Here is a 24,246-nt window from a genome sequence, read left to right as displayed (position 1 = left end):
TGGTGGATATCATGTGACTTGATATTTGTATACACACAATAACTAGAAGATCATGAGACTTGATTTTCTTATATATATTTCGAGGATATTACTTTTCATATAAAGAATAACTTATATATATGCACTTTGTCTTCTTAACTTAAATATATGCACTTTGCCTTCCCTAGCTAAGAGGGAGTGTTAATGCATGTAGCTTAGGTTTGACATTATTGTGGTAAGCACATACGTATATGTGTACAACAACATGATGCACATGCTGTTATACACATGCATACATACATGCTGTTGTATCTTCCACAGTCTGAGACCAATGAAATATATATATTTTTCGAGATCATTAAGTCATGATTGAGATTATTTTTGGTTCTTTTGATGTTTAGATCATGATCGATCTATCCTTTATATTGGGCTGCAGATTTAATGATTGGTTATACATTTAATCACTGTGGTTAGGACCGTAACTAATCATGAGCATTAGTTAATTATGAACGGGTGTGAGAACATGGTCATTCATCCCCACATCCCTTCCATTGATATTTATCCAATCTGCCCGATGTAATCTTGGCATCGAAATCTATTAGTGCAAGCACTCCAAAGGATCAAAGATAATACTTTACTTTTGTTATTACTGCACTAATGTTTGTAGATTCCAAAAGCGATTCAAGTACATTGGTGTAATTGTTTGTACCTGCAACAAAATTCTGCAATCAATTAAATATGGTAATAAACTTTACAAAAACGAAGTGGTTTACCAAAATAGAGGCACACATAGGTTTCCAAGTCAAGGCGTTGGAGGAACATTCTTACCTTGCATGCATGTTGTTCCCCAACTTAGTATCACCTTGGCTAACCACATGGTGATAGAGGATTTCTTTTAGTGGTTGTGGATGGTATGGAGGTCACCTTGGACATACAATGGATGCAATCATTGGATGAATATACACAAAGCTTCAAGTGGATGGACTTCAATTTTGTTCTCGATGGAAAGAATGTTGTTCTCAGAGGGATGATAAATGAGGGACCAAAGGAAGTATCCGTAAGATAGGTGGAGGCCATCTTATGGCACAATGACATTGCATGGGCTGCACATGGCTTCTTTTTAACGAAACCAATAAAAGGGAACTGAGCGTACCATCAAGATAATGAGCTTCAAGCCTATTTGAATAAACATGATAGAGATTTTGCTGACATTCCTCTTGGCATACCTCCCCTTGTAGGTTTTGAGCTTGCCATTTAGTTGGAAGCCGATGCCAAACGAGTCATCACCACGCTATACAACCTTCCTAGGAAGTTTAAAGATGAGATTGAAAAAGCAATTCACGAATTGCTTGACAAATGATGTATCCATGCGTGTTCTAGCCCCTTCACATCATTTGTTGTACTAGTGAAAAAAAGATGGGGTAGTACGCATGTGTGGACTACTGCACGCTGAACCAAAACAAGATTAAAAATAGATACCCCATCCCTAGGATTGATGAGCTGCTTGATGAGTTGTATGATGTAGTTTATTTCTCTAAAATACATCTTTGGTCTAGATATCACTAGATTCACATTGGGAGTAAGATGTGGAAAAAACAACTTTCTGGTGTCACTACGAAGCTACGAGCATTATGAGTTCTTAGGCATGCCATTTGCATTAATGAATGCACCAACTACATTCCAAGTCTGCATGAATCACATTTTCAATCAACAATTGCGTAAGTTCTTGCTAGTATTCTTTGATGACATTCTTATTTATAGCAAAATGTGGGAAAAGCATTTGAAACACTTGGATGCTCTTGGAATTATGAAGTTACAATCATCATTCACCAAGCAATTGAAGTGTGAGTTTGAGATGAAAGAGATACTATACTTAGGAAATATTGTGAGTAGATACGGAGTTCTGGTCCAATTGGAGAAGATTAAGGATATTCTCAACTGGCTGCCACTGAAAACTTTCTTAGAGTTACGTGGATTCTTTGGTTTGTGTAGTTACTAGAGAAGATTTTTGAAAGGATTTTCCCAACTGAGTGCACCATTAATAGATTTATAATTAAGAAGGGATTGTTCGAATCGAATGAAAAGGCACAACACACCTTCGATAAGTTGAACGAAGCAATGAGTACTTCCTTGGTTCCTACATTGCCTGACTTCACTTAACTTTTCATTTTGGAGAGTGACACCTTTGGTGAGGGCCTTGGCATTGTTTTAATGCAGGAATGACACCTAATATCTTACAAGAATTAGAAACTCACATAGGGTGAATGTTCAACCTATGATAAAGAGATGTTAGCCATCATGCATGCCTTATCAAGTTTGGCAATATTTGGTGGGTGCCAAGTTCATCGGCCATACTGATCACAATAGCTTGAGATAGTTTTTGGACCAAAGGGATCTAAATGAGAGACCACAAAAATGGGTAAACAAGATTCAAGCCTTTGATTTTGACATTGAATATGTGAAGTGGAAGAATAATGTTGTTGCATATGCCTTGTTAATGAAACCCGCTATCTCTTCATTATCTTAGATTTCAGCCGACTGAAAGGCGTACTTGGTGGTGGAATATTGCAAGAACACTTTTGCATGCCAACTGATAATTGACAACATTTAGGACGATTGATACAAGTTAGTCGATGACATCATCTATTACAAGGATAAGATATATTTGGTACTTGAATCCACAATGAAGCATAAAGTTTTGAAGAAAATGCACTCCTCGCCATTAGTTGGACACCCAAGATTCCTCAAAGCCTACATATAAATCGAAGAGAGATTTTCATTGAAGGATCTTAAGCATGATTTCTTGCAGTATGTGCAGTATTGTGCGATATGCCAACAAAACAAATCCAAACACACATCACAACTGGTCTTGTTAGAACCGTTGCAAATCCCTGAACAAAAGTGGGATAACATTTCCAAGAAATTAATCACAAAAATTTTGAAGGTAAATGACAGAGATTGCATTTTTGTGGTGGTCGACAGACTAACAAAGTATGCATGTTTGTTTGCCATCTCCACTAAGTTCTAGGCAACACAAGCAGCAAATCTACTTTTTTAGGAGATTTTCCGCTTGTATGGATTACTACATAGTAAGGGACAGGTACAATCATTTTCTCAACACTTTTTGTATGAAATTATTTCCGCAGGTCGAGACAAAATTGTTAGCAAGTACCAATAATCACCCTTAGATGGACAGACAAAAAAAACTGAATAAGTGGATAGAGGGGTACCTCCACAACTATGTTTTAGTACAACTAAGGGTGTGGATCAAATAGTTCTGTTTTGGGAGTACTACTATAACACTACTTATCACATGTCCATGATAACGACGCCATTCAAGGCACTTTACAAGTATGAACCCACTTCATTTCTGGATATAATTTTGGGTGACAGTTGTGGACCAAGGACAAAGGATTGGCTACAAGGACATGACATTCCGAGGATCTTGAAGGAAAACCTCTAACAGGCATAGAATTAGGAGAAGATGTATGTAGAAAAACATCAGAGTGAAAGTAGCTTTGAAGTAGGTGATCTAGTATATCTCTGACTTCATGCACACTGATAGTCAATCCTAAAGGTAGGTGGCAAAGAAAAGCTAAGGCCATGCGTTTACAATCCGTACAACATAACCCGACGCATAGGTGAAGCTGCTTACGAGCTTGAGCTATTAGAGGGAATTGTATCCACAATGTCTTCCACATCTTGCCTGAAGAACGTTGTAGGGAAGAACATCACTATATTCATTGACCTGCCACCTTTGAAGAACAAAGAGAAGTTGATATTGGAACCTATCGAAATCCTTGACGTATGAGAGAGAAAACTCTAGAAGTGCACCATCAAGGAATACTTGGTACGTTGGAAGCAATTGCTACTCGACGTGTTGTCCTCAATTTTGACATCACAAAATTAGGGCAACACTGCACAATCTCTCATGGATTCGTAGGCATATCCTCTTTGATAAGGCATCATGAAAACAATTCATTCTCCCAAAATTGTCCTTTGTGTAGTCTTACTTATGTGTTCTTTTGGAAGTTCTCCATCAAGATTATCCCAATTGTTTGTAAGTAATAGTTTTCCTTCTTGCACTACAAATACTCGATTCTTCGTTAACTTTCTCATCTTTTCTTTATGTTTCTTTATGTTGTAAATAGCTTCTAGGCTTGCTTTTACCTCAGGTGAATAGCCTTTGGAATTCTTCCCAATTTGAGTTAACTTAGGTACATATGAGAGTTGTCTAGCTCAAGTTATAACAAAAAAGTGGGGTTTTCTTGTTAACTTTTTGTAGATAAGACTAGTCTGAAGAGTTGATCAATCGAAAATAGAAGATATCTTCATGGCCTCCAAAAATATGAATGAAAGAATGTATATATGGTAAATGATCAATCTCTTCAAATTGCATAGGTAGCCAACCACTGCAATTGCCTAGTACATAGGATCAAATACTGAATATAGCTCACTCCATCGAACCAAAAAAGCAATAGAACCAACATAACTCCCCTATAATGCTTAGAGGTAAGACATGAACATTGAAATTAAATGCAATATCTCTTGTAGAAGGAAGAACCAGGAACATCTAGAGTGGAAAAGAAGTACAAACACCTATAATGGCATGTGTCATTGACACATCATGAGGCTAATGTCGTAGAAGGAGAGCTCACTTGACAAAGGAAGATGGCAAATATGACCAACATAAAACCCCCCAAGGCACTTTATAATGTACTACGAGTACAACAAAACACAAAGATGTGCAAGATCCCAAAATGTAATAGAGTGACACTTTATCTCAGTACATTTGCATAAATGCTGAAAAGATGTCTAAATAGACCAGAAGAGACATAAGGTTGATACAACATATAGTGCAACTCATGACGAATCATTTGAAACAATGAAATTGATCCCCGTACTTGAAACAACCAAGATATCCATTAGAATGCAAATTTGCAAAAGACTGAATAGAGTGTGTCTGGAGCAGAATTTGGAAAAACAACCATCATCACTAGAAAGAGATCTTAAAGACCTTCCCACCAATATAAAGAAATCCCAAATTAGAGATTAGATACTCAAGATATGCCTCTCAGAGTACAAAATAGAACTCCTAACTTTGCCATAAAAAACAACCATAAAAAACACCAAAATTGAAATAACACGCACCACTGGAACAGGCTCAAAACTAGCTTTCCAGTGATATCTCGTTGGTGAAAAACGAAGTTCGGATAAGCAAGTAGGTCAACAAAGAGTTCGAAAGGGAAAGTTAAAAAAATTACCGCCTCAAGATCTGTGCCAAATGTCTTAGAAAGCATGACTGTTAGTATAGAAAGTACCTCGAGAAACGTGCTAGTTCTGTAACAATTATCTCGGGAAACATGCAAATCTATATAAAAATTGCCTTGTTTTGCGTGCACAAATCTCTATTTGAGTAGCAAAAATCTCGATTTGCGCAAAATCATAAAATCCCTTGTAAAAGAAAATCATAAAATCGTCGCGTTGGGAAACATGTGCAATCTAGGAACAATATATTTTTGCCTCAAGATTCTGACTATGTCCAAATTGGACAAAATTTATATGAAATAGGGGCTTTTGGGTGCTCTGAGTTGAATGGTGAGGTCTATTTGGGCTCAAAATCCATTGAAAAAAAGGTGACCCCCCAAATCCAATACAAAAAAAGTTTGAGAAATGAAACCCTCTGAAAGAAAAAACATAGATTTGAAAGCCAAGCCAAACCTCTCATAAATAGAATAGGGGCATAAAGATCTGGAGCTCTGATACCATGTTGAAGTTGATGAAAAATCAACCCTACAGCTCCCAAGAATCAGCTATATTCAAACACTTGTCACAAAAAAATAGTAGCAAAAACTATTGAGGATAGAGTTTCGAGATTCGTAGATGAGACATTCTTCATGAGCAAACAAAGAAATTGATATTATCAAAAGTGAATGAATAAATTACAAAGAGGTCAATCCTTATAGAAGGAGATCAGAACCCTAACAGGTAAAACTTAGGCTGAATGATAATAATTAATAAAACAATTAATTATTATATGCCCAAAGTTTAGCTTAAGTAAGCTAGAGATAATATGTAATTTAATAATTAGATCAATATGATTTAATTATTAAGAAAATACTTTATTACTCTAACAAAAGTTTCACCATTACACATCCCATTCGCCTTCCTATGGCTGTCCTATGGGTGACGTTTTTCCAACATGCTTGTCAGATAGATTTCACATTTTGCTCTTATTATAACATGAGGTGCTTAATGTGTTATTCATTTTTCTCTTTGCTGCCTTAAATCCAACCTTGCTGGTCGCATATGTAATTAATTTAAAAACCCCTTTTTAGGCAATTTTACTCACAATTTATCCATTCTGAGTTTGACCCATTTGTTCATTCTCTATCCTCGTTCATTTCATCCATTTTCCCTATCTATGCATTATCCAAAATCCAACAAAATCTTGCTATGGATCCTTCACATGAAGATGCCATTTTATAGGATTTTCATGTTAGAGTTGTGCAGCTGTACCATTTTACAATGTCAAGAGAACCTACTCCAGTAAAGGGAAAATACAAAAAAGAAGATGAAATATCAATACAATCAGTATCATTACTCCATCCCTTTATCACAAGTAACCTCACATTGTGATGAAATACGAGATACTAATATTTTTCATTTGAATGTTGAAGACTTCCTTGCAAGATTTGATGTTGCAGCCATTGAAAATATGGCGTGGATCAAGCAGAATCATATTCATTTTCTATCCACTTTTCCCTTCGCAGTGAATGAACTAGAATTCATTCTTTGTATGTGCAAGACACTTTGATGTAGCTTCACGAACCGTCAAAGACCAAGATGACAATACTATCATTAGTTTCAATCCTAAGACTATTGATCGTATTTTTCCTGTGTTCATACTCTAGTTTTTAAAAATATCACTAGGAAGAAGTCTATGAGGTGGCTGAATCAGCGTACTCCTTATTGTGCTAAGTTTGTTAATGACAACTGGTTGATTACCAAGAGGCCAAATTTTGTCAGTGACCAGTCAAAGGAGTGTGTAGATGTGATTTCAAGGAAGAAATCAATGACCTCATCACACTTCTCAATCGCTTGGGAGGGCTCAAGGATTCAAACACCTTCAAACTCTAGATGTATAAGTACATTTCACTCATAATACGGTTAAAAAAAGAATTTGTTTTGGGCTGAATTGGTGAGTGACTCAATATGTGAGCAATTGATGAATGTACTATCTACTGGTGTGTTCAACATGAACTCCTACGTGGTATACATTGCTGTTGCTTTGGGCACCTTTTTTGGTTTATCAACAAGACATGACAGTTCTATAGTTCATGTGTGGGAGTACTGTGAGTAACTGTCTTTGAAGCAAAGTCGGATACACTTCAGAAGAGTTAAGGATGCCTTCTTTGGGCATTTTATGTGCTTGTTTGATAAATAACTTCCTAATAATTGAGTATCTGAGGAGCCATGGAACAAGGTAAATGAGTATGGTTGTATGTTTTTACAATTTCCCAACTTCACATATCTGTGAGTTGGATGCTTCAAGGGAGAGCCATACACACTACCAAGGTACCCTACAGTTGCCTAAAGTTCCTATTTTGTAAATTGTGGTTACAGTGGCTTACAAATTTTTTAGCCTACACGATGACACCACTTGGGAGGGTGAACAAGTTCTTCAACATGCGACATTGCATTTGCTTGAGGGCAAGCAAATTTTGGGACAGGAGAACTGTGATTTTCCCGTCATAAAATAAATAATATATTAAAATTTTGTTGTGGGGCGGATTGATTTAGCATATCTCAGAACCATTTTTATTTTAATTATTTTTGTATGTGTTTGTCGTGTCTTCTGTTAGCACAAAGTTTCTCCCTCAATAAGTTATATATGTCCATCATTTTGAGTTGTTTAGTATGCGATTTGGACTATTTTATTTGTATTGCGAATTCTTGTTGGAGTTAAATATTGTTCATCATTTTGGAAGTGGAAGATTTTCCCTACTTGGCTATTCTGATTTTGGTGGGATTCAAACCTCACCCTATTTTGTTCTTTGTATTACTTAGCTTGGATCTTGGGAATTGAAGTACCATCCTTGTTTACAAATATAATTATTGCTTGGCAACAACATTGCTTATCTCTCTGTTCTTCTTGCGTTCCGTGACAAATATTAATTGTATATTTCTTTGGCAACATATTCAGAAGGCTGACTTTTTGCTCGTGTTGTGGCAAGTACAAAGATACCCAAAACTCCATCAAGGCACCGAATGACACAGTTTACGTACACTGAGTCATCCCTCACTACATTTTCTGCTAATTCCAACACTATACAATCTTCCTCCACCCTACGTCTATTGTCACCTTGTCCACCATACGCCTACACCTTTTCCTCCTCTCTTCCCCACACTTCATCATCACTTTCCTTCAACTGAACAATCCATCGTAAGCTCCATCGCCTTATGGTACCTGTTGGTTCCCGAAACCACAGATTAGAAATCCAAGAGCTTGCCACTTCTCCTGTAGGACTTTTTAATCAGTTTTGGCCAACGAATGGAAATCGCTTAGATTCCCCTGCACTTCGGGCTCCGCTAGACCCAGGCGGGTTAACCTTCACCTTGAACACTGATTGCTCAGTTCAAAGTTTTTTCTAGAGCGAATTTAAACTTCTAGAGTTCTTCGGCTGGCAAGGTCGTCGAACTCAATTAAAATGGAATTGGATGCTGAATATTTGTTAAGTGAATGCTTTTGTATAAGGTTTTAAATAAGTGATTTGATGTTTGCAGGAAGGAAATTATAGATTTTCTGACTTCAATAAAAAGACCAGTGCCTTTGCTCATCCGAGCGATAGAGTCAACTTCAGTGAAGTTTTACATACAACTTCATAATGTTCAATGCACTTGTATTGCCAATAATTTTGATAATCCAGATGCGACAGACCAATTATAATGCAATCTTAAATTAGTCTGGATTGAATTTTAACTCCACTGAGACAAAGTGGACACAGCTGTGGAAACAATTAAATATTTCACAACACCTATGATAATCACATTTAAAATGGTAACTGACCATGTCCACTTATCTGATAACAAAATCATATACAGAACTCTAAAATATAATTATGAAGGACGATTCTCCTGTGGTTTAAATCTCTATGCCATTACTGATAAACAAAGAACATTTTTATTTTATTATTAAAATAAAATAATTTTATAATAATAAAATAATGGAATTTTATTATAAAATCATATTGAACCCTTATTCCTCCTTATAATAAAATATAAATATAAATTGCTCCTTGTGAACCTGAATGAATGTTCGGATATCTCCCCCCTCTTTGTCTTCCTTTTTTGACTCATCTTATATTTTTTAATTTTAAAAGACGTGACCTTTTGAAATAAAAATTCTCACTTCTTTTGATGAAATAATCACACCTTTTACTTTAAATAACCTTTTACTTTAAATAATTACCTTTAGCCTTACGACCATAAACTTTAGCGATAGTAAGATTTATTGATTCTTTTTTATATCTCACCCGATAAATCCAAATACATTAATTTTTTGAAGTTTATGGCACCCAACATTCTTAGGTTTGCGTGAATGAAGAAATGCTAGAGGTAACAGGGCGGAGTTTCCAGATATTTTTTCCAATACCCGTGGCAATGAAACTATGGCCATTGCGTAACATATTTGGTTGAAGTAGACATTATCCAATGATGAAATTCCATTTCGAGTTTGAGACGAACGCAGTTCTGTACCACCGTTTCCAAAATTGCATTTTTTATTTACTTCTTCGTGCAGCGCTCAGGCATACTTCTCAATCGCCGATTTGAGCACGTAACTTGCTGTGTGTAACATGGATCTTCATTGACTTCGAACCTGCCAATACGTCCTCAAACATATCTGTCGCTGGGTGTCTATGTGCTGTCTGAACAAATAGAGGACACTTCCATGTATTAATTAGAATCTGTGCTTAAAATTATCACCATATGCTTCTGACATTGAATACACTTCCGTAATGGTTTTTGCATATATAAATGCTGAAACTTATCCATTTTTCCTGAATAATATGATGCTGTCTATATTCTCCTGATCATGACCTTTAGTTGTTTTGAAGCGTATTAGAAGCGGGTAAGATCACAAAGATTTTCCCTTTGTGATGATGCTTGGAGCTCTAGAATTTGCCAAAATTTAGAGTCCCATCAGTACCCACCCCTCATCCGTATGGGCTGGACCGCCATTCCCCACTGTACGGCTGTATTTGCTATCACCATATGACATCCATGTCTCCATACAACATCCAGTCCGTACGCTGCCTTAGCAACATCCACAACTCTGTATGACCCTTGCAACCATATCATATGACCATTCTAGACACTGTGCACACAAACTTGGATGCACAGTAAATGAGCCTCTGTATACTCGAGGTTGTTGGCAACTCTTTTCTGTCAAGATCATTACAATGACATCTCAATAGAGAAAATGCATAGTTTTATAGCACTAACAACATGTGAAAAATGCATCTTAACTTGTGTTTTACGTGATAGTTAAACTTGTGAGTACTTGCCCAACAAAAATAAAAATAGAGTACTCTGAAGCTCAGAGAATACGCACAGAATTTACAAAATATGCCCATCAATTATTGAATCTGATTTAATATCATTTCGTCCTAATTTTGGGTGACATCTTTATGGTTTAGATGACAAATAATTATCTGATTACAGATAGTACAGTACAAATGCTTTGGCATTAATAGCATGTATATCATTTTTTACTTTATATGATATAATTATTAATTGGAAGTTTTGTGCAACGTCCTGTAAATTCTAATTAAAGTTTCACTTATTATCTGTTTGAAGACAATATTATATCAAGCCAATCTGAACTTATTGGCTGAAATTAGTTTTTACATTAAAAACTTTAGAATCTGTTACAGAACTTAAGATTCCAAGTGGGTAGTGAACTTTAACTTATGGAAGTGCACTTTCACTAAATAAAGTTATTTGTCTTTGAATATCTTAAATTTTAACTTTCAATTGTTTTTAAAGGTTAACAGATGTGTTAGTTCAAATTGTTTTCTTTCAAACAATTTATCTTCTGAACTCAAAATGGCTGTGATATTTTGGGGGCGATGTTCCCTTCCTTGTAATTTAGGCTGTTGGCAATGGAGGAGGTGTTACAGACATTGTACGTGCAGCCTATCCTGTCAGGCATCCAAAAAATTTTACTCATTCTTGCTCATCAGGGCGATCTCCATTTCCAGCTGTTGATGTTTTTGTTGAATCTGTTTCTTCCGTGGGAAATATTCCAGGTAGTGATCTTTTCTGTATTGTATCTTCTAAAATTGTATTTATTGCATGCACAGCTGTCTATCACCTGTGCCAGACAAAATGGAATTTCTTCTAACTTGCTTTTTCTTTGTGGTGGAAGAGGAATGCGCTTTAGATTCCTAACCTATTCAGATCTGGATTTGATATAAACCCTATCTTTCTCAAATACAATGTTTCTCATCTCATTTATATACAGGATAATCCATAGTCGGAATTGATGTTAATTTAATTTTTGGAGAACCAATTTCATTTGAGCATCTTCTCTAATGTAATTCTATCTGTCTGATTTTTGGATGATTGAATGGAGAAGCCTGATTTGTAGATAGAAGTATTTTACTAAGTTATTTGATACATGTGATACTAACTTAGTTGCAATTTTAGTTGTTGGCTAAGCTTGTGTAAGATATCAAATTTTAATGAATGGATAAATGATTAATTCCAATAATTGAGGCCAAACTGACAACTTTTATGCTTTCCTATAGCACCATCAGAATCAGGGAAAGGGCACCGATTTATAGAAGTTCTTCGTGTACTGTTTGTTCAGTAACTGGACAGTATCTCTTGAATAAAGAATCAATTATTATATTCTCTTGCAATCATTTTGTCTATGAATTGTTAAACCTATCATTTAATAGTCATACAACTTGTCTGATACTCTACAATTGAATAATAAATATCACAATTCATACACAGATTGATTGATGAGACTATGGAAATTAATGCTTAATTCAACAGGCAGTGGCCACTCACTTACTTGCAGTACATTATATAAATAAGCATTCTTTCCTTGACTTTGGAAGAAGGCTAGTCTCTAGTGTTGGGGTTATATGTAAATAACATAGTTATTGGGAGCCTGAAAATGGTACTGGTATGCCATTTTGAAAAGAAGACGAGTACTTGGTGATGGAAATATTGTCATTGATGTCAAAGGAGTTCGTGAATCTAAACAAAACTATAAGCATCATCAATGTCAAAGGGTTAAAAGAAGTATAAAGAAGTATGGCACTTGGAAACAATTAATATATCCTAATATACACTACTGAGTAAAGTGATGACAACCATCTTGATTTGAGTCTGAAACAGTATTTTGGCATTCAACTCAGTTTATTTATTTGAATAATAAATACTGTGATAAGTATAACTTGGTCCTTTGTGTAAACTCATTTTGATGGAAAACAACAACAAAACATCAATGTTTGACAGAGACTCATTATAAAGATAGAGCGGACCTTTGAGTAAGGAGATAATAAAATATATTTTGATATACTTATATCTGTATGTTTTAAAGATTAAATAAAGACCAGATTGTTAAAAGTCTAGAAAGAGAAGCCTGTAATCTGTATATTTATCAGTGAAAGTATACATCAAATGATTATCCAATGGACCTCAGTATCGAACTGGCTATGTGGAGGACAAAAAACAATGATCATAGAGGTCGTAAAAGAAGTAATTTCCATAAGAATACTCCAGTGTGTTTTGCTATATTAAGTTGCAACAATAGTTTGTGATGATCATATGTAGCAACATTATAGCTGTTACAGAAATGAAGTGCCGTATCACAAAGCAATTACAGATTGAGTTAGATGTATTGGAGATGAATACATATGTTGTGACACTAATATAGAAGTGTCAAGCTTTTGAACAGAAGTGTAGAAGATGTATATAAAGTACAAGTGTTCCAAATTAAGAAAGATAGACCTGTCCGTATGTCAATAAAGTATTTAAGTATGCATAGCACTCAAGTAAGGAAACAAACACAAAAATAAATTATCGAGCAATAGCAAATTAAGGAGTACAAACTGAACACAAATATGCAAGGCGAGAATAATATGAGAACAATATCAGCCATCACATATATGCATCCTGATAAACATATAGAAGTGCGTCACAAGTTGCATAGTACCAGTCAATACAAATGGTACATAGTTTACAAAGGGCTATGATAACATATAATAGAGTTGTGAGATTTCATATTTTATAATGAAACGTGCCTAAATAAAGTCGCAACAATATTGTCAAATAATCCCCAGGTCATTGTTTGGATGTTTTTACATAGTTGAAGTGATTGGTGAAGCAGAGACGTGCATCAACATAGCAGAATTATTGGAAGGCAGTGAGGAATATTTATGTCTTATGTCTCCAGCAATATAATAGTCCACGTTATATTGAGTGCACAGGTCATGTGCCAAATGCAAACTGCAATGATTAAGAGAAAACAATGTGTTAGTATATATGTCATAGGCTTCTTTGTAATATGGAGGAGATAGTGTAAAGATTTGTTTGACTAAGTCAAGATACCATCAGGAGTCTTCAGACTATTGTGGGCATTCAAGCCTAAAATTGATGGAGCTTGCAGTGACAGATACATTTGGAAACATGAATATATCAAAGACAACTGTAAATATATATACCACGAACATAGTATGACTGTCCGGCAATTATGGTCATCAAACTAGGCTAAGATTAAAGAAAATACACATGCCATGACATAACAACCTATTCCAAGCAGCGACAACATATGTAAAATAAGAATGGAGCTGTGACCAAAGATGAGTCTGAAAAGATTGTTTAAAAATATCAGATCAATGAAAGTCAATTTCATGTCATATGGAGAGCTCAGGTTGTGTGCCTATTACAAATAGCGATAGTATATGTTTGAACGACAATCATTTGAACATCCATTGAAGACATATGCAAAATGGGTGAGCTAGCGATGCAATTTTCGAATACACATAGTACTAGAGATTTATTGCAAAATACAAATATTAGTTAAATGGAACTATCAAGACTATGATAAAAATATGTTATTTGATAGAAAGGTGTGATTGACTTAATAAGCATTTTTAAGATTCTAAATCTGGTTTTAAGGAAGAGGCATGTATTTTCTTTCTAAAAGACATGATTTTTTGGAATAGAAGATATAAATAAAGAGCTCATTGTGAAGTTAAAAGATTGATGGAGTGATTAAAAAACAGATATGTATAAGAAAGGCATTGGAGTGTGTATAAGATTATGAATTAAAAAAGGGTAGAGAGGGTGAAGTCAGCGGTCAAGTAAGAAAGACAGGAGGGAAACGAGTTTAAAATATTATATATATTCATATCAGAGCAAAAGAGGAATAAAGATATATATAATATGATTTTTATTTGATGTATATATAGATAATTATATACAAGGTCAAAAGAAGTGTGAGAAGATAATAAGTGTCTATTCGTTGACTTCAAAACACGAGTGATTTAATTATCCATCATCAGTTGAAGCTAGCAACACAATCAAGGTGGAAAGGTAGTTTGTGTGAAGTGGGTTGGTGCTCACGAATGCAAGCAGAGGGAGTCGGTGCTTCCAGTGGGTTGGTGCTTGCGAAGTGTGGGAGTTGGAGCTTCCAATGACTTTGTGCTCATAAACATAGAGGTTGTAGCCTACAAATCATTGTAAAAGAACAAAGTTTATATAAAAAAACATTTATTTGCTGTGGTTTTTCTCCCGCATTGGTTTTCCATGTAAAATCATTGTATCAGTGTTCATGTGCATAATTGTTGTTTTGAACATTTAAAGTTATTTAAAGTTACTTTTGTGGATAAAAGTTTTAAATTGAAAAATCTGTATTATACTGATTCACCCACCCTGTCTTATTGTAATCATGTGCTCTTCACTTGGAGCTTACAAAAAGTCAAATACATGTGGGCAATGAGGTAGCATACTGTAGGGTGGGATGTCTTCTCCGTAATTGCAAAAGCAATATGTGACCCATCATTTCGCCTGTAACCTTGCACACTATGGATTGTGGTGCATGTAGAGGCCCTGATTACCTACCTAATAAAATCCCTCTGGTCTGGGGCATTCATTCTTCATATATACACACCATAGTTACGGGACTCGGACTCGCCTCTGACTCGGAAAGGTCAAAATCCGACTCGGACTCAGACTCGGCGACCAGACTCAGCAAGGACTTGGAAAATTGAAAAATCCATGAAATTCAAAGATTTTTAAGGATTTAAAGATTGTTTCATGTATCTTTTAGTCAATTAACATCAAATACATAGTAATTGAGATAAATAGAAGCTACTTAATACACATACACAATTTTGCATAGATCACATAAGTATAAAAGTGAATTTTTGAAGGAAAAAAATTGAATAACACAATATGAAGTTATAAACTATAAAGTAATAAACATAGTGTCAATCCAGTGTCAAAGACTCAAATGTCTACAATATTCATGGATTACAAATTCCATGGTATCAAATTCATAAGTTCAAAACATATATCATAATCAAAATAACAACTAGAAGACTAAGGCTCATAGTAGTCTATGTCCTCCTACGAGAGCGCCTAAGATAAGTCATGGAAGACTCTAGAGCCATCCTCTCTCCTTGTGTCTATGGCTGAGCCTGAACCTCATCCTCATCCTCATCCTCATCCTCATTATCATTCTCATCGTCACCCACATAATCTTCGTCATAAATGTAGCCCATTGAGGGCTTCTCTCCATCAGCAGTTCGTAGGAGAACAACAAGCGGCTTTACAAATTGCAATCATTATGAAAGTTGGAAAAGAAATAATCAGCTTTAAGTTTTTCTTTAAAAAATGAAAAATAATTTATAACATAATTTCATAAACAAAATAAAGTTGAAATGAGGACAAAAAGGAAAATTACCGTCACAATATCAGCAATCGGTGTCCAAAAAGAAGCTTCATCAAAAACATAATCAGCTGCAACAATCCCCGCTGTGGAATCAGCTGCAGCAATCCCCGCTGTGGTCTTTGCATATGATGATGCAATCCACTTCTCATTAACAAACATGCATCTCAAACCTCCCTTTGAATCAAGCAAAGATTTCAATGTGAAAAAATTGGTTGCAAATCTAGTGACCCCTGGACGAGACAACTCCTTTTGCCCATTGTGTTTCCTCATGAGGTTGAGGACCCATGTATGATTATACATGCATTTGCATACACTCCTTCCTCGTTCTATAACTGTTTTTATCCAAGGTATTTTAGCAAGATCCTCTAACATGAGGTCAATGCAGTGAGCAGTGCAAGGGGTCCAAAATAAGTGAGGGTGTCTCTCCATAAGAAGTTTTCCTGCAGCAACATAATTTGCTGCATTATCTGTAACTATTTGCACCACATTCTCTTCACCCATGTCCTTTATCACTTCATCCATTACCCCACAAAGATATTCAACATTCTTTGTTTTTCCTGAGGCATCAATTGATTTCAAAAAAACTGTGGCCCCTGAAGAAAAATAAACAAATGAGTTTAATGATTAATGATGAATATGAATCATAATTTATAAATTCATAATTTATAAACTTACTTCTAAATTTATAATGTCTAAGACTCTAAGTACAATTACGGTTTACTTGATGAGATGACAAGAAAGTTGAGGAGTGTTCTACTTCTATCAGTCCAACCATCAGTCATGATGGTGCAACCCTTCCTCTTCCACACCTCACGCTGCTCCTCGATTTCAACTTCTACATCAGCCACCCTTTGGTTCAAAATAGGGCCTCCTAGCTCTTCAGCATTAGGGGCTTTGAACCCCAGACCACAAACAACAATAGCATCGATTCCAATTTGCCAATAAGGGCACCTAAAACAAATAGAATAAAATTTAAAGTTAAACAAATTAGTATATTATAAATAAATTTGAAAACAAAATACAAATTAAAATAAACAAAATAAGCATATTATTGTCTCTTGAAAGTTGAAAGTTGAAACTTTGAAAACAAGAGAAGACATAAATTCAATTTTAAATAAATAAGTGCCTTGCTGCATTGAATGAAATGTTGTTGTAGATGGAGAAGTTTCCAAGTGCCAATTTTGCATAATCATGTTTATCCTTGTTCCAACCCATGCTCTCAAGTGATGGTTGTGCACCTGGAGCTGTGCATGGAGCAAACATGGAATCAAGTGTCGATCTTTGCTTACGAATGCGAGGCCCAATTGTCCCACTCGTAGAAGTAGTGGCATCCATAGGTGGAGTAGGGGATAATGGAAAGCGAAAACTAGAAGATCCGTGTTGGGCTCCGGCTAGTTGTGCCATTTCTTCTTGTTTTTTCTTTTTCAATTCTCTTTTTTTCATTTTTTCCTCTAGAAGAGCTTGCATGTCTCGCATAACATCTTGGGGTACATCTTTGCATTTTTTACCATCACGTCTAAGTATATGTGCTAGGTGATACTTCAATCTATTTATTCCTCCCCCATTATATACTACACCGCAATGCCAACATGTAACAACTCCTTTTTTGTGCCCCGGGATGGCATGTTTCCAAGCCCTATCCCTTGCTATTGCACTTGGGTCTGCATTAGGGTTAAATAGAGGCCTAGTTCCACTTTCCTCACCCTGAGACATAATGTCAAAATTCAATGTGTTTGTTGCTAGCTTGCTGCAATATGAATGCAAAAAAAATTAGAAGTAAAAAATAGTAGATAGTAGTAGACTTGTAGTAGAGAGTAGAGACCAAACAAATTTAAATTTTAAACAAAATGAGAAGTTAAAATACTAAAAAATATGAATGTAAAAGTTTAAAACATAATACAAAACAAGTTAAACAACACAAATAAATGCAACTTGTAGCTTACCTCTTCAAATTTGCACAAACAATGGAAATGCAAGTTTGTAAAAACCTCCTCCAAATGCTACCTTAAGCTCCTTTTAATGCTTTAATGCAAGCTACAAAAGATGCACAAACCATTAGCAATCAATACGGGAGAGCCAACCGGTTTGCTGATTTCTCTTTCAAAACCTCAATATTCTTCTCTAACTCTTTCCTCTCTCTTGTGAGCACAAGCAAATGTTGGAATGACCTTTTTAGGTCAATAACATGTTATAAGAACCAAAAAAGTCAACATAAAACAAAGCATTTTCTTTTTTTTTTGCTTTTTTCCTTCTTAGCCGTTGGCGAGAGTCTTGGCATCGGGACTTGGCGAGTCCGGCGAGTCCGTGTGGACTCTGCCAGGACTTGGTCGAGTTCGAGTCCAGAGGCAGATTGCCTTGGAAATCAGAACCCTGCCTCGGACTCGCAGAGTCTTGGCCTGACTCGACGAGTCTCGTAACACACACACACACACACAAGGGTTTATGATTTAAACTAGACCTTGCATTTTGTTTCTAGCATAGAAACTTGATGATTGTTCTTATATGTCATGGTTTTCACCATAGTTGGACTAATCTACAAGTTGGGATTTTTGCAAGTTTTCTAGCTAGGAAAAAGTTGTCGAATTTAAAGAAAAATTGCCCCCACTTGTCTACCTGCATCAAAATGCAAGAAACGATAGTTTTGTTATTATTTTCTTGGTTGCAGTGATTTGGTTTGTGAGTGGAGGAGGAAAGGAGGGTTCAAAGACATTGCTAGGTGATTGCAAAGCATTGGAGGCAGAGTTGAGTGGATTTAAGGTGGATTTAACCCAATTTTTCAAGAAAACTTTCATTCCTACGTAGGTTTGCTGAATTTGTTTCTATGTTTTTTTAAAATATTCTATTATTTTTTTGTTGCATGTAAATGAATACAAAATCAGTCCTAAGTAGTTAGAAGTGATTTTTGAATTATTAGAACAAGATTTAACACTATTTTTGACAAGTTTTGTTGAAACTTTCGCTTTAACAATGTTTTTGAAGAATATCTAGTTTTGAAAAAATATTAAACCCTAGTATGTTTAATATTCTTTTTAACTTTCAATGTCTAAATATATTAAAATTAATTTATATAGTTTTTTTAATTGTTGAACTAAAATATTTATCGTCCTTTTGATTTCTCTGTGTAGGGCAAGCAATTAACAATTCACCATTAATTCAGCATGGCAAAAGAGTGGCCACTAGAACCGTGTCCTTCTAGATATATAGGCACCCCTCCTAAAACTGGCAGAGATTAGGCATGGGGGTAAGTCAGTGAAGCACCGAAGGAGCTTGGGAAGGTGATTTGCATAAAAATGAGAAAGTGATTTCTAGACGCATGAACTTCCTCAAATACCCCCTTGCCAGCATCAACAAGCATGGTACAAAAAATGTGAGAAAACCATAGAAGAGATAAAATTCTGTTAGTGACCTACTCGCAAATGGGGAAGACAAAAAATCTAATTCTGATTCAGGTTTTTTAACAAGAACCTGATACATGGGTTTGTGAGTTTTTTTCATTATAGTTTGTATGGGTTTATGTGTGTGTATATATATTTATGCATCGTATATAATAAAAATAAGAGAAATATGCATAATTGTAAAACTAAATTATTTCATAGTATGAATCCATGATGCATTGATCATTGATCAATGCCAAATGCGAAAGATGAACATTAAAACACGATTCTAATGAAAATTGTTACATTGAATTACTAAATCAACAAAATGAAAATGTGGTTCATGAAAGTTTGGAACATGATTCAATATTTAGTTATCATCAATAATCTAAGTGGTCATTAATTATCAAGTTGATTAGAAAAAAAATCTGTCTGTGGCATTTTCAGCAGTTACAAGTAGATCCTCATCATCATTAGAATAATGAGAGCAATGTGAAATAAAAGTGTGTTTGAAGGCTTCATGATGTGTTGTTTTAGGGTTAGAACCAGAGTAATGTGAATCACCACGATTCACACGATCTCACAATTTGACTTAGGCCATGCGTATGGTGAGTTGGTGAATTGACTTGCCGATTGTTGTGCCAAAAATTGCCTGAATCGGTTGAATTGGTATTTTTTGATGCAGGAGTATCTTGGGTGTATGAGCAATCTTGCATCACCCAAAAATATTTTATTTTCAGTCTTTTTCCATTTTAATAAGGATTAGTAGATAGGGTGGTTGTTATTTATGGGAAGTTGCTATTTTTTGATAGGTTTGTCATATGAGCTCGAAATGTTCTCATTTTCTATAGGAAGGTTCATTTTGGAGTTGTAAGCCTACCACAAGAATCTCATTGCTCAAGTATAAGTATCAGAGAAGTTATTGCGGATTTTCAATAAAAAATTTATAGAAAAATCTTCAGGCTCACCATTGGAGGCCTTAGAGTTCCCGGATGAGGTTCGAAAACTCAACGGAAGCACGCTAGCCCAGTTCCTAGTTTGTAGATCAAGAGCTAGCATTTCCGAAAAGTGGTTATAATAACCAATCGGAGCAACAGTTCGTGAGTTATGGCCTTTTGAAGTTGGGCTTCCCGAAATATCTAAAATAATTGTCAAAGATGTATTTGGCCGACTCTATATGTATTGTTAGGGTTTGTCGGCCATAGGTATTAAGTTTCAATGTCTAAACCCTTCCTGGGTGGCATAAAATTGCCTATTTAAGAAAGGCTTGAACGTGGTCTAAAACAGCTCTGAGTGAGAGTTCACAACTTGTCTTGCAAATTATTGTAATGAAGGCGCCCATGTGGGTTAGCATATTGTAGTTGTGAATTTTGTAATTTTGCATTTGCAGCGCAAATAAGAAGTCCATGTTTTGTTCTCACATTTGCTGTTGTTTCTTTGTTTTGTGTTATTAAGGGGAGCACCCTTCATTATTTTTTGTCAACAATACTAGAAATTGGAAAAATCGGCCCCAAAAATTGGCAAGTTGGTAAAATATCGCCAAAAATCACCAATTTTAAAATCTTTGAATTTCAAGGCTTTTTTCACCTTGCCGATTCGTAGCCAATTTATAGGCGATTCATAGGCCATTCACGATTCGAGTAAACCTTGCCGATTTTGTTCCGATTTCGATTTTTGGTTCTTTGGTTAGAACTAAAAAAAGAAGTATTTTTTTATGCTTTTTGGGCCCACTATATAACTTGGATGATGTGGGTTCTCATGGTTCCACATGGGTCCTTGCTTGGTCCGCTTGGGTTCGAGGATGGTCTGTGCCTAGGCATTTGGGCCCCCTTGGGTTTGTTGATCGAAGAACCCGAGTAGACCCACAAGGGTGGGTGTGGACCCTTCACGAACCCAACCCAAACCCCCACGTGTACCCGATCTAAAGGCCTAGGGTACAAACCTAGTATCTTAGGAAAAAAAGTGTTAAGGGAAAGGGGAAGATTAGCTATGAGCGCAGCCATAGATGAATCTCAAGGTGCTCGAATTGAAATGGAAGAAGAAGCAACAGTTGAGAGCATAGCGGGCTCTCTTCATGGTTTGTGTATTCGCAAATAGAATGCCTCCTTTTTTTATTGCTTTTGCATTCTCTATTAGAGTGCCTACTTCTTCACCAACATTAGCATCAGGGATAGACAATTGTTTTGTGCCCAGGAACACACTTGACCACAACCTCAGTAAAGGTCATTTGATGGAACAAGGAGGTACATGAGAAAATAAACATTGCATTTGTTGATTTTTGGTATTTCAACAACATCCTTTTGTGTGTGGTTGAGAGTCCCTACTGGATGAATTTGGTAACCACAATGACAATTTCAAGAAAAGGATACAAGGTCCCTTCTCAGAAGTATTTGGGTGGACGTTGGTGAATGATCAGAATCAACTTGATTTCATTTTTAAATTTTAATTGTTTTTTCTTGTTTATTAAATCAAAATTGTGAACTTAGACTTGATTTCACTTTGTTTTTTAGGTTGCTTGTAAATGTTGTTGATAGGGAAAGAGCAATGGTGGAGGAACAAAAGAAACCATGGAGTAAATTTGGCTGCACCATTCTTTCTCATGTGTGGGCAGATGGAAAATATCAGACCATATTATTTTTTTGGTTGCTTGCGAGGACAATGCGGTGTTCAAGAAAGCAATTGATTCCTCCAATAAGGTGAAAAACTCACAACCATTGACATTAATGTTGGAGAATGTTGTCATGGAGGGTGGGAGTAGCAAATTAGGCGTTCGTGGGTCATCAACCTGAAAGTATTGCATTTTTGGTAAATAGATTTGTCATTGTGATAGTTTCTTTAAAATCAACCTTGTTGCCCAATGATAGTGACATCTATTCCAACAGTTAGAGAGAATATGGTGAAACTGCAATCTTCCTTTGTGTTTGAGACAGGTAGCTCCCTTGAATGATGGGGCTCTTGAGGATTTTGTGTACAAAAAGGACAAAAGGCAAAACTTAAGAAAACTGAATAATAAGAATCACAATGACAAACCTATGAATATCGATTGAGATTCAACAATTGATGATGATTACAGAGGGCATTTATAACCAGACATGTTTAACACAATCACAAATCTCAAAATACAAAGAGATAGAATGCTTCATCACATCCAGACGAAGATACCAAAGCCTGATTGTGTATCATTGCATCAACTTCACCGATTATTTATATCTTATACATGCATCAAAAGTTTCCAACTTGACATACGAGAAGCCAACAATGCTAACAAATGAATACATTTAGAACAGACAAAATAAACTATATTTTTCATTATCTTATGAAATTATATAATTCCAAAGTCCTCTCTTTACATAATGTCAACATAAAAGTTCATCAAAATAATTCAAAAAATTTCTTGTGAGTTTTTCCTTTTGTAAGAGCTACCCCATTTACATTACAAGTTACCATGTATTTATATGTTCCACCGGAAAAGTACCTAGTAAGTAATTTGATAGCTACCCCCTAACTACCTTTACATTTTTGGGGTTGAAACTACTTTTCTTTCGTTCAAAAAGAGTTGACTTAGAAAATGCTCAATTTTTATATGAAGACAACTTAGTTTCTAACCTAATACAATTATGTGACAAAAGTCAGTTTCACAAAAGATTAACATAAAACACATAACTCTTAGGAAAGAACAAGTTGTTGATTTTTTCAAGACAACCTTTGTGTGTACTTCCAATCAATGAATCATACACTTTTTATTTCATTGACATCACTTACAATGGGTGACACCAAATTTGTAGGTCCCACAATATTGTTGGCACTACTTGTTGAATAGGTTGCATAATTGGTGGTGGGGGTGTTTATGTGTAGCTAGGTCGGATCCCTTCTAGGGCCAACCTAGTACACTTATTGGCTAATTGGTATGTCGGCCTTAGCCATGTTGCTAATGAACTTTTTCATATCAATCTCTATATGGGTCTGGCCCTATTTAGGTGTTTCATGTATTAGGTAATTATGCTCTCTAGTCTGAGTTGAAAGCCCTCGTTGTACCGTCTACGAGTATGATATAGGGGCATCCCTGGGTCGTCGTCAATCTTTAACTATCAAAAAATATTTCCTTTCTATTTATCTATTTCATCGTTCACTGAGATAGTTTGTTGTTGTTTTAGCTTGCAATCATTCCGCTTGACATTTTCTTATGCGATCGTTGTGGAGTGATCTAGGCATCGTAGGCTTCCTATGTCTAGGTTCGCATCATGCTCTAATGTTTCCAGATAAAGATATCTATAAGATTGGTCCCGTCCTATTTTGGCATTCTTTTTTTAATAGTTAGGGTGGTGAGATCCATCTTGCAATGAAGATTCATGATTGCAATGCATGCTGGCGCATTGTTCTAAGTTGTAACATGTGTCATCAACCCTCTTGTATGTTTGCAAAGCATGATGTATTCATATGGGGGATATGATTTGGGTCTTGATCTATTTGTTTGTAATTTCCGTTTGTCTTGAAGATTGTTGATCGTATAAGGTGACTTGTGGTTGGTGATTTTTTATATAAGTAGGGTAGGGGTTCTAGTTTTAGTAATGCTAGATGTGCAAGGAAGTGTTAAGTGGCTAGCACGAGTTGTGTGGAAAAAGTGATAGATTGCCAAAGTTAGTTTGGAAGCAATTGAAATGTTATATTTATATTTTTGAGGGATTATTGGTTGTTATCCTATTATTAGTATATTGAGAATGGTGATATAATGAAGCTGCTCTTGGCAAACTAACTTGATAATCTAGTGGCATTCTTTCATACTGTGTGCTTTCTTCTAAATTTGTTATGTGTTCTAGCTATTGCTTACTCTTGTTGCAAGGTTAGACATCTCCCTTGGTGATTCTCTGATCTTAGCTTCGTCAAATGGTACCAGAGCTAGTTTTGGTTGTTGGTTGT

General features: G+C 35.6%; 1 protein-coding gene across 3 annotated transcripts in view; it reads left to right on the top strand.

Annotated features, from left to right (window-relative positions):
- LOC149554631 (DNA primase) overlaps positions 1 to 24,246 on the top strand; it is a 231,636-nt gene that overhangs the window by 170,428 nt on the left and 36,962 nt on the right. For all 3 annotated transcript variants that reach the window (XM_089828697.1, XM_089828696.1, XM_089828698.1), the window contains one exon: positions 11,135 to 11,291. In XM_089828697.1, the coding sequence (XP_089684823.1) occupies positions 11,135 to 11,291 (157 nt within the window). The remainder of the gene's footprint in view (positions 1 to 11,134; positions 11,292 to 24,246) is intronic.

The sequence above is a fragment of the Cupressus sempervirens genome, chromosome 5, assembly GCF_028749045.1.
Source record: "Cupressus sempervirens isolate cs-2001-9-10 chromosome 5, ASM2874904v1, whole genome shotgun sequence".
Taxonomy (NCBI): domain Eukaryota; kingdom Viridiplantae; phylum Streptophyta; class Pinopsida; order Cupressales; family Cupressaceae; genus Cupressus; species Cupressus sempervirens.
Note: the sequence above shows the minus strand (reverse complement) of the source record. Positions and strands in the feature narration are given on the sequence as shown.